This window comes from Moschus berezovskii, chromosome X (assembly GCF_049115385.1).
Source record: "Moschus berezovskii isolate FMDL1 chromosome X, NW_MosBer_1.0, whole genome shotgun sequence".
NCBI classification, from domain to species: domain Eukaryota; kingdom Metazoa; phylum Chordata; class Mammalia; order Artiodactyla; family Moschidae; genus Moschus; species Moschus berezovskii.
The window spans coordinates 53,731,125-53,744,222 of record NC_142488.1 but is presented as its reverse complement, the minus strand read 5'-3'; the positions used below and the strand labels follow the sequence as shown (position 1 = coordinate 53,744,222).

The 13,098-nt window shown below is 44.1% G+C and overlaps 1 protein-coding gene across 2 annotated transcripts in view; it reads left to right on the top strand.

The window, feature by feature from the left end:
• CCNB3 (cyclin B3) overlaps positions 1–12,653 on the top strand; it is a 55,989-nt gene extending 43,336 nt beyond the window's left edge. For both annotated transcript variants that reach the window (XM_088833925.1, XM_088833924.1), the window contains exons 8-12: positions 2,772–2,909; positions 6,155–6,310; positions 9,059–9,208; positions 12,083–12,213; positions 12,437–12,653. In XM_088833925.1, coding sequence (XP_088690051.1) covers positions 2,772–2,909; positions 6,155–6,310; positions 9,059–9,208; positions 12,083–12,213; positions 12,437–12,509 — 648 coding nt within the window. In that variant the 3' untranslated portion in view covers positions 12,510–12,653. The remainder of the gene's footprint in view (positions 1–2,771; positions 2,910–6,154; positions 6,311–9,058; positions 9,209–12,082; positions 12,214–12,436) is intronic.
• Positions 12,654–13,098: the final 445 nt, after the last annotated feature.

The window sequence follows — 13,098 nt, the reverse complement described above, 5'->3', positions numbered from 1 at the left end:
TTCTAGGCCAGAATACTGGAGTCGGTAGCCTTTCCCTTCTCCAGGGGATCTTCTCAACCCAGGGATTGAATCCAGGTATCCTGCATTGCGGGCGGATTCTTTACCAGTTGAGTCACAGGGAAGCCCAAGAATACTGGATTGGGTAGCCTATCCCTAATCCAGTGGATCTTCCCAATGCAAGGATCGAACCCAGGTCTCCCTCATTGCAGGTGGATTATTTACCATCTAAGTGTGATAATTTATTGCAGAAGCAGTTGGAAACTAATAAAGCCAGATTTCTGAGAACATCCAGGCCATATCCCAGGAACAATAAGAAAAGCTTCATGGTATTTCTGTTATTCAGAAATGTAATGTATCTATCGCTGAACCAATGTATTCAGCCATTATCTGGTAATTATTTGCCCATCCAGTTATACATCCATTTCTCCAGTGCTTTTTATGGACCTCCAGTTGGTTATCTAGCCTCCTGTCAATAATATTAGCCAATGAAAAAGGAGGCCCAAAGAAGTAAGGAAGCTTACATTAAGGGCGATTTCTACTCAGTAGAAAGAATTTTCTGTTAAAACCAGGTTCTGGTTTCTGTTAAAGCCAGGTTATATTTGGAGGTTCTGTGGCAGAAACTGAGTAACTATTTGGTGGAGAAACTGTTAGAGGGGATTCACACATTGATTAAGGTGTTAGACTGTTACCAAGTCCAAGCTCATTCTGCTTGCTGCACAATACAGTAAATCGGGAGATGAGGTGTTGGGGCAAGAAATAGTGACCTTTATTCAGAAGGCTGAAAGTCTGAACCATCTTGCCAGGGTCTGGATGCTAATTTCTTTTATAAAACAAAGAGTAGGTGAGGTGAGAGATAAAGTAGAAGGCCATAAGTGGGGGAGGTGAGAGGTAAAGTAAAAGGCCATAAGATGTTGCAAATATTTCCTGGTTTCTGCCCGGGGTGGGGGGTGGGATATGTTAATTTCTTCTTTCTGGTGGTCATTCACAGGTGGGCTGAGTCAGGATGTTTCCTTTGAGCTGAATTTATTTTAGTTCAACATTCAGGCCTGGGAGGGCTGCAGGATTCCTGGAGATGGGCCATTATGTATACTTTAAGCTATAGGCAACATCTCTTAACAAGTTACAAGTTAATCAACTTGTAGAATAAGGAATAGAATACAAAGGTTAAAGTAAAAGAAACAGACCCAACATGGAGTCAGATTTGTTATTCCGTATTACAGGGCTAGTATAGATTGTATTATTTTCGAATCCTAAGAACCCAAGGTATTGTGAGGAAGAAGCCTCAGTGAGGATTGTGTAGGACCACCATGAGTGCAAATTGTGCCTACACACAGCTTCCAGGCAAGGTAAAAGCAGGCATGGAATCCAGCTAATATCCTTATTTGCTAAGCTGTGCATTCTGACTATGGGGTTGCTATGCCCTGTGGCAAGGGCACCTTTTGCTAATTTATATAAAAATATTGTCTACTTGATGTGTGCCTGTAGGGCTGCATTCACCCAGAGAGACACCTTTTTTCTAATTTGCACAAAGATGCCATATGGGCTAGCACTAACTGTGGGACTAGGCCTGTAGGAGACAGATTCTTGGAGTTGGTGAAGGCAAGAATAAGGATAAATAAGAGAAAGAAGGAAAGGAAGGTTATGCTACTAATGCTTTAATCTCTTTCTGGCTTCTTTAGCCCCTCAGCTCACTTACAAACTGTGCTATTGGTACTTGCTCCCAGTCCATGTATTCTAATCGCATATCTAGTTGGGAAGAGAAATTAATCAATGAATAAACTAATAAACAAGTCCCTTTATTTCAGAGCTAAATAAACATCTCTTTTGGGAATTCATTGTATGAGGTAATAGTGTTTTCTGTGTTGGTCTCAGCCTATCAATAACTAATGTCATGGCTGGACTACCCTCTGTGGTTCGTATTATGATAGCGAAACACCCTTCAGCAATAACCATAGGAAACTTTGAAAAAATACAGGTTTATTACTTACAGGACTTGGAAATTACACAGCACAGCTGGGTCCACATGCTGAGGTTGAGGTTGGAGGGAAGGAGAGAAAGAAACAACACACACGTAAACATGCAGGCCAGGGGGTTCTGCTTTTACTGGGTCAGAGGTGGGGGCCTAGGGTTTCTGGTGCTCACTCCTTATTGGCAAATTTAAAACATAAGAGCAAGAATTTAAAGCCTGGGAAGAGAAAAAAAAAATCATTCCAAATGGTCAGTTATCAAAACCAACCAAGATCTCTAAAACAAAGAAGCCTCAGTGGGGAAGGTGGCCTGGCACATTATCTCATCTTGTGGCTGGCAGTGTATTCATTGGACATAGCCATTCTTGAAGTAGATGTCTCTTTGAAGTGGATACTTTGGCAATCAAAACTTAAGCCAGGCGCTGGCATTACAAAACGTCAATGCTTAGGGTTTACACTATAAATTAGCAAATGCGGAGAGCAAGAATCTAAGTTTTGGAGATGGAAGAGAGAGGGTGTGTTCACTCAGGGTGCTCATAGAGAAGGCAGAGCATCTCCCTCTGATGTAAGATTTGTCGTTTACCCAAATGTGTAGGGATAGGTATTGCCAGGGTCCTCAGAGGCACTAGAGATACAGCCAGGCACCTAGCTGAAGCATGTCTTGCACTCATAGCAGTTTCAGCTGGCTAGGCCTTGTAGTTACAATGTCCTCAATACCACAGACCAGGTAGTTAGATCCATCTGGATATGGCTTTGGAGTTGGACAACATTGCAGATTCCTGCCTTGTTTATGTATTCCTCCAGATGGCCTTTGAGATGAATCATGAGACCCTGTACTTGGCAGTGAAGCTGGTAGATCACTACCTTATGAAGGTAATATGCGAGAAGGACAAGTTACAACTCCTTGGTTCCACTGCTTTTCTGATTGCAGCAAAATTTGAGGTGAGCCCAAATCCATGGGACTTGGAGAAAATTAATCAATTTCTGTCCAAGCCATGTATGTATGTATATATGTACATTTACATATGTATGTATGTGTGTATGTATATAACATGCATGTGTATATATACTATATATATGTATATCACATGTATGCATGTATGTACATTTGCATATATGTGTATCTCTGTGTGTATACAATTATATTCATGAACACAATTAAGTTTTCCTATCAAATTTTTGTCTGTCTTCCATAGCAGGGAAGCTGGTGTTGGGTGCAAATGGTGGTGTATTTGTTTTCTGGCATCAACAAAGTCTCCTGTTTCTTTTCCTCTTTGAAAATGTGTGTATGTGGACATATTCCTAGTTAAATAAGTTGTTCTTTTTAAAGCTTTCTTCTGGACCATAATTTTGTGTCGTTGTCCCCTTTTCTTCTTCCAGCAACTCCATCTCCTTCTGGTGGAGACTTGAATTACATGTATAAGGAAGCATTTCCAAATCTAGGTGCTGGAAGCATTTAAGAGAAAATGGCCTACCGTAGATGGTAGTGAGTCCATGTAAATTACTTTTGAAGTAGTATTATAAAAGCAAGTAGCTGGCCATAATCCATCTAACTACTTTATCTGATTCTTTCCTCTTCCTCAGGTACTAAATGGTCTTGTTCAACTCTCATTTTTCCTTCAGATAGGCTAATAGTATAAAACCTTATGGTTTAGGAACAGAGAAGTAGTAACTTCTACTGAGTGCAAAAACCTTTAGAACTGTGGATTTGTTTTTGTGTTCCCTCCTCAGCTGTATCCCTAAGTAGCTTTCCCATCCCTTCTTCACTCTCTTCTTCACTTGTAGCTCCTACCTCGATCAGTACCTCCCTCTCTAATTCGAACTCTCCCTCCTTTGCTCCTTACTTGCTTCCTTCTTGTGCCAGTTCTGGCCCACATCCCCGCTCCTGCCTCTCACTCCATTTCCGCCCTTACTCTGCTTCTGTGCTCATTATACTTCCGCCCTTGCTCCATAGCTCCCTTCCTCCCTCCAGCCTTCTTTCAATTCCTTCCTTGATCCCTCAGTCCATGCTCTGAACACTCACTCCATGCTGAGCTCCCTCCCTCCCTGCATCTACCCTCCCACTCTCTTGCTCTTTCCAGCCCTCCTTTTCTCTATCTCTCAATTACTCCCTCCCCTCCTCACTTGCTCCCTCCTTCCATGATCCTCTGCTTCCTACCCTGGTTCTATCCCTCACTCCTCCATGCCTCCCTCCCTCCTACCACCTTCCCACCCTCCTACCCACCCAGTTTCTCCCTCCATCGTATGCTCCACCCTCCCTCCCTTTCCTTTGTTCACTCTCCTCTCCTTCCCTAGCTAACTCTCTTCCTTCTGTCACACATTCTTTCTCTTGCTCTTCCTTCTCTCTCCTTCCTGTCACTCTGCTGGTGCCTGCTCCCCTCCCTCTTTCTCCCCTCCCCCTTCCCCTCTTACCCCTTTCTCTTCTCCCCCTTCTTTTTCTGCTGGTTCCTTGTCTCCCCTCCCCACTTGCTCCTTCCCTTCCTATCTCCCATCCTTGCTCCATGGTACCCTGGCATCATGACTGCCCCACCCCCCCCGCCACCACCTTAACTTCCTCCCACCCTCCTTCCCTGTTTGCTTTCTTTTTCTTCCTTTTCTCTCTTCTACCTCCCTCCCTCGTTCTCCTGATGTTTTTTCTCTCTGGCTCATTTCCTTCCCTACTCTCTTACTCCCTGGTTCCCTTATTCCCCCTCTCTTCTTGCTCCCTCTCTGCTCAACTCCCTCTCACTCAGGTTTGTTCCTTGTTCCACTCCATCCTCTTTTCCTCCCTGGCCTCTTCTTTCCCTGGCTCTTTCCCTCATTCCTACCCCACCCTCCTTCCTACTCTTGCTTCCTAACCTTCTTGCTTTTCTTCCTCTTTCCCTTCCTCCTCTCTCACTCTCTCCCTTGTTCCCTGCTTCCCTCGCTAGCTCATTCCCTTCCCTGCTCACTGGCTTCCTGGTTCATTCCCTTGCTCCCCCTCCTCTCTCTTTTTCCTTCTCTCTCTCCCTCCTCCTCCCTCTGCCTACCTAGGGATGTCCTTGTGGATTGAGCAAGTATTCCCTGCCTCAGCCTCAAGAGGGTTAAAAAGAAGCTAGGGACCCCTGGCCAGCCAAGCACAGGAGGGAGGAGGAAAGTGCAAAGTGCTCTTGTTATAAAATTTTGGAACCAGGAGTACCTGTCTTTTGGTTGTCAAAACAAAGGACCCCCACTAGGTTTTTTGGAGCAGAAGTGCCTTCCCCTCACAAGATTGAGAAGTACAGAAAGACTTTTGCAAGGGGAGGTAAGGAGATGCCATGAGAAGAGAAAAAGGAAGGAGCCACTGGTAAGTAGAGCAGTGGAAGGGAGAATTTCTTGTTCTGGACTTGTCACTAGGTGCTTGTGTGACCTCAAGCAAGTCTCTTTCTCTCTCTGGGCCTCATTTTCCTTGTCTGCAAACCCAGAGGATTGGTCCAGTTTGTGATCTGAATATAGAGAAAGTTGTGAGAAGAATGCTGGAGTGGGCAGTGAGGTGCAGCTGGAGAAAAGATTCAGGGGTCTTCCTACCTCCTCTTCCTCACCCCAAAGCTAAATTTCAACCTGCAGAGGGCAGGACATGGGAAAGTGCTCCTGAATGGGGAGAGAGGTGTTGTTCTCACCCTCCATCTGCCCTGCATCTTCCCAGCCTAGCCCCCCTTGCATATCCTCCCACCACCTTCAGTCTCTGCTTGGGTTCCCTCTGTGCCCATCTCTCTGTCTCTGTTTCGGTGCCTATTACCCCAACAGTGCCCCCTCCCAAACATCCTTATTCATTTCTTAGACTAGGAAACAAAGTGTGGGCTTATTTTCCATCTCTCGCTCCCCTTTTTGTGGTCTCTTTCCTTCCATTGCCCTCAGAGCAGGCCTTAGATTTCCCATTCCTGGCTCTCACTCATCAGAAGAGAGATCAGTGCTTCCAGTCCATGTGCTGTGCTGTGCCACTTCCAGTGCTGTAAGAATCTACCCCAAAAGGCCTTGTCCTCTCTCCTCTTATGTCTTTGATTTTGTTTTTCAGATGGACTGCTCACATCAACCAGATGCTGGCTCTCAGAGCTACCCTGAACGTTTATTCCAGGGAATGTTATATTACCTCCTATCATTCACCCCTTCTTCCCCTGCCTTTCATCTCCAAGCAGGGAGGAATGGGTTGTCTTTGCCTGGTTGTGACTGCCTCTCCTCTCCATCCATAGGAGCACTCTCCACCTAGTGTGAATGACTTCCTGTACATCTGCGATGATATTTATAAGAGAGAAGAGTTGCTCGCCATGGAAGCCAGCATCCTGAAAATCCTCAAATTTGATATCAACATTCCCATCGCCTATCATTTTCTGCGCAGATATGCTAGGGTAAGAGGGAGGAAGCACATCTTCATTTTCCCACTGCTGAGTTAGTCCCCTCCACTCCCAGAGTGGTTCCCTGAGTGGTACGGAAAGGGACAACTGAGGATAGGGGAGTTTCTTCAAGATACCCTCCTAGAATGGCGATCTTTATGGAGGGTGGTGGTGGTGGTGGGCAGAGAAAATTGCAGATTTCCATGGTATGCCTGTAAAGTTTTGAGGTGAGGGCAGAGTAGGGGAGGGGAAGAAGATTCTTTAATCAGGAAGGGACACATGGGAAGTTTAGAGGAGATGCTAGCAAAGTTCTCTTCCTTCACCTGAATATTGCTTACAAGGAAAGTCACTTTGTAATTATTCACTTATTCTACAAGTGTGTTTTGCAGTAGGATTTGTGTGTATGTATGTACATATAAATATACATGAAAAGTGTTAGTCACTCAGCTGTGTCCAACTCTTTGTGACCTCATGGACTTAGCCTACCAGGCTCCTCTGTCCTTGCATTTCTCCAGGCAAGAATACTAGAGTGGGTTGCCATTCCTTTCTCAAGGAGCCAATCCAGGGACTGAACCTAGGTCTCCCGCATTGCAGGCAGATTGTTTACTGTCTGAGCCACCATCAGTTCATTTCAGTCGCTCAGTCGTGTCCGACTCTCCGCGACCCCATGAATCACAGCACGCCAGGCCTCCCTGTCCATCACCAACTCCCGGAGTTCACTCAAACTCATGTCCACAGAGTCGGTGATGCCATCCAGCCATCTCATTCTCTGTCGTCCCCTTCTCCTCCCGCCCCCAACCTTTCCTAGCATCAGAGTCTTTTCCAGTGAGTCAACTCGTCGCATGAGGTGGCCAAAGTATTGCAGTTTCAGTTTTAGCATCCTTCCAATGAACACCCAGGATTGATCTCCTCTAGAATGGACTGGTTGGATCTCCTTGCAGTCCAAGGGACTCTCAAGAGTCTTCTCCCACACCACAGTTCAAAAGCATCAATTTTTCAGCGATCAGCTTTCTTCACAGTCCAACTCTCACATCCATACATGACCACGGGAAAAACCATAGCCTTGACTAGACGGACCTTGGTTGGCAAAGTAATGTCTCTGCTTTTTACTATACTAACAAGGTTGGTCATAACTTTCCTTCCAAGGAGCAAGCGTCTTTTAATTTCATGGCTGCAATCAGCATCTGCAGTGATTTTGGAGCCCCCAAAAACAAAGTCTGACACTGTTTCCACTGTTTTTCCATCTATTTCCCATGAAGTGATGGGACCAGATGCCATGATCTTTGATGGGCTCGATAAAGGACAGAAATGGTATGAACCTAACAGAAGCATAAGATATTTAGAAGAGGTGTCAAGAATACACAGAAGAACTGGACAAAAAAGATCTTCACGACCAAGATAGTCACAATAACGTGATCACTGACCTAGAGCCAGACATCTTGGAATGTGAAGTCAAGTGAGCCTTAGAAAGCATCACTACGAACAAAGCTAGTGGAGGTGATGGAATTCCAGTTGAGCTATTTCAAATCTTGAAAGATGATGCTGTGAAAGTGCTGCACTCAATATGCCAGCAAATTTGGAAAACTCAGCAGTGGCCACAGGACTGGAAGAGGTCAGTCTTCATTCCAATCCCAAAGAAAGGCAATGCCAAAGAATGCTCAAACTACCGCACAATTGCATTCATCTTACATGCTAGTAAAGTCATGCTCAAAATTCTCCAAGCCAGGCTTCAGCAATATGTGAACTGTGAACTCCCAGATGTTCAAGCAGGTTTTAGAAAAGGCAGAGGCACCAGAGATCAAATTGCCAACATCCGCTGGATCATGGAGAAAGCAAGAGAGTTCCAGAAGAGCATCTATTTCTGCTTCATTGACTATGCCAAAGCCTTTGACTGTGTGGATCACAATAAACTGTGGAAAATTCTTCAAGAGATGGGAATACCAGACCACCTGACCTGCCTCTTGAGAAACCTGTATGCAGATCAGGAAGCAACAGTCAGAACTGGACATGGAACAACTGACTGGTTCCAAATAGGAAAAGGAGTGCATCAAGGCTGTATATTGTCACCTTGCTTATTTAACTTATATGCAGAGTACATCATGAGGAACGCTGGTCTGGAAGAAGCACAAGCTGGAATCAAGATTGCTGGGAGAAATATCAAGCACCTCAGATATGCAGATGACACTACCCTTATGGCAGAAAGTGAAGAGGAACTCAAAAGCCTCTTGATGAAAGTGAAAGAGGAGAGTGAAAAGGTTGGCTTGAAGCTCAACATTCAGAAAACCAAGATCATGGCATCTGAGCTACCATGGAAGCCCATAAATATATATATGTGTGTATATGTGTGTGTGTGTATGTATATAATATATATGTATGTATTATACGTGTGTGTGTGTGTAGATTCAAACAAGAAAAGATTTCTAGCCTGGAACCTGGTGCAAAGATTGTAGTTGGAGGCCTTTGGCTTTTCAAAGGATGGCATATACAGAAAGGGGAGGTGGGAGTGTACCACAAGCACAGTTGGTATTTTGGCTTAAGACCCTAAAGATGGCAAATACCATTGCTGATTTCAGAATCCCCCCTCCTAAAGATTCTGTGCTTTAGGGACAGGGTCCTTAGTGTGAATCATGGTGGCAGAAGTACATCGCTCAGGCAGAGAACCATTTAGACCCAAGGTAGGATAACTGGAGTGAGTGCAGGGGTCATCTGCTTGGTGCCAGTGTTCTGAATTGATTGCTGAGTCAGTCTTCTTCCTGCCTTTAGTGTGTCTATGCCAGCATGAAGACACTGACCTTGTCCCGCTTCATCTGTGAGTTGACCCTGCTGGAATATGACTATGTCCAAGAGAGGGCTTCCAAGCTCGCTGCTGCCTCCTTCTTCCTGGCCCTCTGCATGAACCAGCTCGGACACTGGGTAAGCACTTGTGGGCAGTGGGGAAGACCGGGTAGGGATTTAAAAGCACAGGGTCAGCTCTGGAGGAAGGTATAAGTTAGGGTTGTGGGAAACTCTGTGACAAAACTGCTGCATATGTGCTATTATGAATCCTTTAACATCTTGACCTCTTAGAGGCCTGGCTGCCTAAAGTTTTTCTGTAGCCCTGGTTTTGAAGTATTTTATTTCATTTTTCTTTGTCACAGTACCATTTGTTCTAAAGACAGCTTACCTAAAAGCCCAATATCACAAAACAGACTAATGTGAAATTATTTTGATTATGGCAGGGGGTGGGGTAGACCCACTTCTTGCCTTACCCTACGCCACCCCTGCTCTTTGCAGTCCTCTCAGCAAGGTTGGCCCCCTACAGGAGAGCTCATTGGAACAGGATTTGGCAAGTACTGACCCAGAGAATAGAGCAGTGAAAGTAACTGTCTGTGTACATAACAGGGGACTCAGACATATACTGTAGTACTCTTCTCTGAAGGGGAAGGCCTCCACAGCCTCCTTCCCCAATACAAACAAAATGTATATTTGATGCTTTCTTAATTTTATGAAAAATTGTGAATAAAAACAACTTTAGAAAACTATGAACTTTTTGCGATGTAAATGAAATCCAAGTAGAAGAGTGTGTTCACAAATGAGCATACTCTTCCCAACCTCCCCTAGGCCCCTCCAGCTTAGAAATTCTAGCACCACTGCTGATGGAAGAACCTCTGTGTGCTGAGAAAGAACCCTAAAAGCGGTTGTGTGAACTTGGACAAGGCCCTGAAATGACAGACAGAGAAAACATTCAGTAAATGGCAGTGATGATGATGAAAAAGAATATGTAATAATGGTTAACATTTATTGAATGCTTAGATGGTGGTCTAAACACTTTATGTATTAACTCACTTAATCTTTACAACAACCCTATGAAATCAACGGTATTATCCCTATTGGACAGATAAGAAATAAGTTCCCATGTTTGGCTAATGAGAGGCAGAGCTAGACTTTGAGAACTATGAGTCTGTTCAAAGTATATACCTACTCTACAATCAGAATGGTTATGGCCATAGCTCTGGAGTCATGATCCTGGAGGCCCTATGCTGACCCAGGCTTTGGATCCTGGGGAAGGTTGGTAGTCTTCAGGGAGGACGGTTGAGAGGCTCAGGGCAGCAAACTGCTTGCCAACCAGCATAGAAATATTTCTGTATTTTAATATTTGATGTGGATGTACTAACATCAGCTAAATGTCAGTCCTGATCTGAACCCAGGTAGTCTGGCTTCACAGTCCTCTACAGTGTGTGTGTCTGTGTGTGTGTGTGTGTGTGTGTGACAGTCCTCTACAGTGTGTGTGTGTGTGTGTGTAATATATATACATACTGCTATAGATGAGAAAGGTGTATGTGTGTGTGTGTGTGTGTAATATATATACATACTGCTATAGATGAGAAAGGCTCCACACAGAATGTTACTTTTGAGTTGGGTCTTGAAAGATGAGTAGGAACATGTGAGAAGGGACATTCTAGGCAGAGGGAAGAATGATTGAAAAGACGTGAAGACAATAAGGAAACAGTGTGATTTTGGGGAGGCAGATAAGATATTTCCTATGGATAGAGCAGGGAACATATTAACAGGGAATGGTGAGAGGTGAAAGCAGCATTCCAGTGACTGCCCTTTGCCTGTCGCAGTGGTTTCCAATATTCAGTAGAGCCCTGAGATTCCTGCAGAAGTATCTCAGGGGCATGTAAAAGGGAAAGGGATCCAAATTGGTGGACTTCTTATCCCCTGCCCCCAATTCCAGGTAAGATATTTGAAAAAAAAAATGAGTTCAGGGAGAATAATTTAAGACGTTTTAAGAAAACTCCTGCTTTGCAGAATAATAAATCTTCCTTTCTCTACCTGTGGAACTTCCATTAGACTTTTAGCACCTATTGTAGATGTATGCTTCTCTACAAAGCTTTCTGTGGCTCTCCCAGACAAAAGTCATGGGTCCTACAGCTCTCTTCCTCTAGTGTTCCATGTTCCCTTCCCTGGTAGCACTTTCCACACATTTTGTAATTCTCTGTGTAAATGTCTGTCTCTCCCACTAGACTACAGACTCCTCAAGGGCAAGAGCCTTAGTCATCCTTGTATTCCCAGCATTGTATATGAGGCTTGGTTAATATTAATCCTAGCTCATATGGTATGGGCATATGCTGGACTCTATTTCATGTGCTTTATGTATATTAACTCATTTAATCCTATTATGTAATTACTGTGATGATCCCCATTTGGCAGATTTAGAAACAGCAGTACCAAGAAGTTAAGTAACTGGTTCAAGGTCATGTTGTAAGTGGAGCTGGAATCTGAACTCTAGCAGCTTGCCTGCAGAATCTTTGGTCTTAAACACTCCGCTATACTCCTTTTGCCACATGCTAGGCATCCTTAAAAGTTGAATGAGAAAATAAATGCATGAAATGATAGCTGCTCGAGCCAGAGAGGAAGAACAACCTTAAATTCCTGTTGACTGTTTTGTTGGTACCTCAAGTTTGTCCTGAGGTTTGCCTAGCCATTGGCTCTTAACCTGATAGTGCATAAGTTACAGTCTGTCCTGTTCCTTGAATTCTTAGTGGATTTCAGTTTAAATACCTATGACTGGGCCTTGTATCCATCTGGTACATATGGATATAGCCATTCCACTAGCTTGCAGATAGAACATATTTTTGTAGGTAGAACCCTATAATTATTGGCCGGTATCTGTACTGTATGAGTCTGAATTGTTTGACTATCTTCCCTGCCTGTACTATGGTTAGAAGGTTTGGACTTGGGTGTTGGAGACAGGAACGGTCTGCTTCCTGTCATAAATGTCACTGTTCATGTTGCTTCTTCCAGGCTCCTATCCTGGAGTATTACAGTGGCTACAAGATTTCTGATCTTCACGCCTTGGTCAGGCAACTGAACATCCTACTGACTTTTCAGTCTTGCAATAGGCTCAAGACTGTACGTTCCAAGTATTCACACGAGTAAGTATTAGTCTCCAGTTGAGGTTGGGTTTATGCTTCATCATGGGGAGGCCCAGACTAACCTCACTTAAGGGGAAGGAAGGATTCAGGTACTTTTTTAACCTTATTTTCTGTTCCAGAGTTAAAGCAAGATAGGGAATCAAGGGCCAGTGTCCCACTTATTCCATGGAGCCTCCTTGCTTTGGCCTATTTCACACTGAGCAAACCCCTCTTCCTTTTGCAGGATCTTCTTTGAAGTCACCAAAATCCCACCCTTGGACATGTTGACACTGGACAAAATTTTGAGGTGTTGCTAATTCTGAGGCCGAGGGTCTGGTACTCTGGCAGCAGCCACCAGGGCTGGGCAGGTGCATAAATAGGCTGTATTTATTCTGTCTTTGGATTTGTCTTTTCATCACTTTTCCTCATTTTTATACTGTTTGTCTTTTCCCAAACTGATAATGTTGTAAATATTTAAGTTTTTGTTTAAGTTTTTATTTTACAAAAGAAAAGAAGTTGTTGTAATATTTCATTATAACTTTAATAAAAATGATGGTTGTTGTTGTTAAAATGACTCACTTCCCCTTTATTGCTCAGGAGCCCCAAACGTAGCCCACAGATATATTTTCCCCTGCCTAGTAAAGGCTGTGCCTCAGGGTCTGGCTTATCTAGTTTCCCTCTCTATTTGAAGGCCTTCTGTTCAAAGGAAGAGGAATTGAGCTAGGTGTACATTGATGGATGAGTCTGTAGAAGGAGCACCCTGGTGCTGGGAGAGGCAGTCCAGAGAGAGAGAGACCCCTTACACACAGACAGGCCTCAGTGTTCAGATCTGGGGCAACAGGATGTGTGGCCCAATATCCATCAGTTCCCTTTTAAGGTTGCCTGCTTTCTTTGCTTCTTCCTACA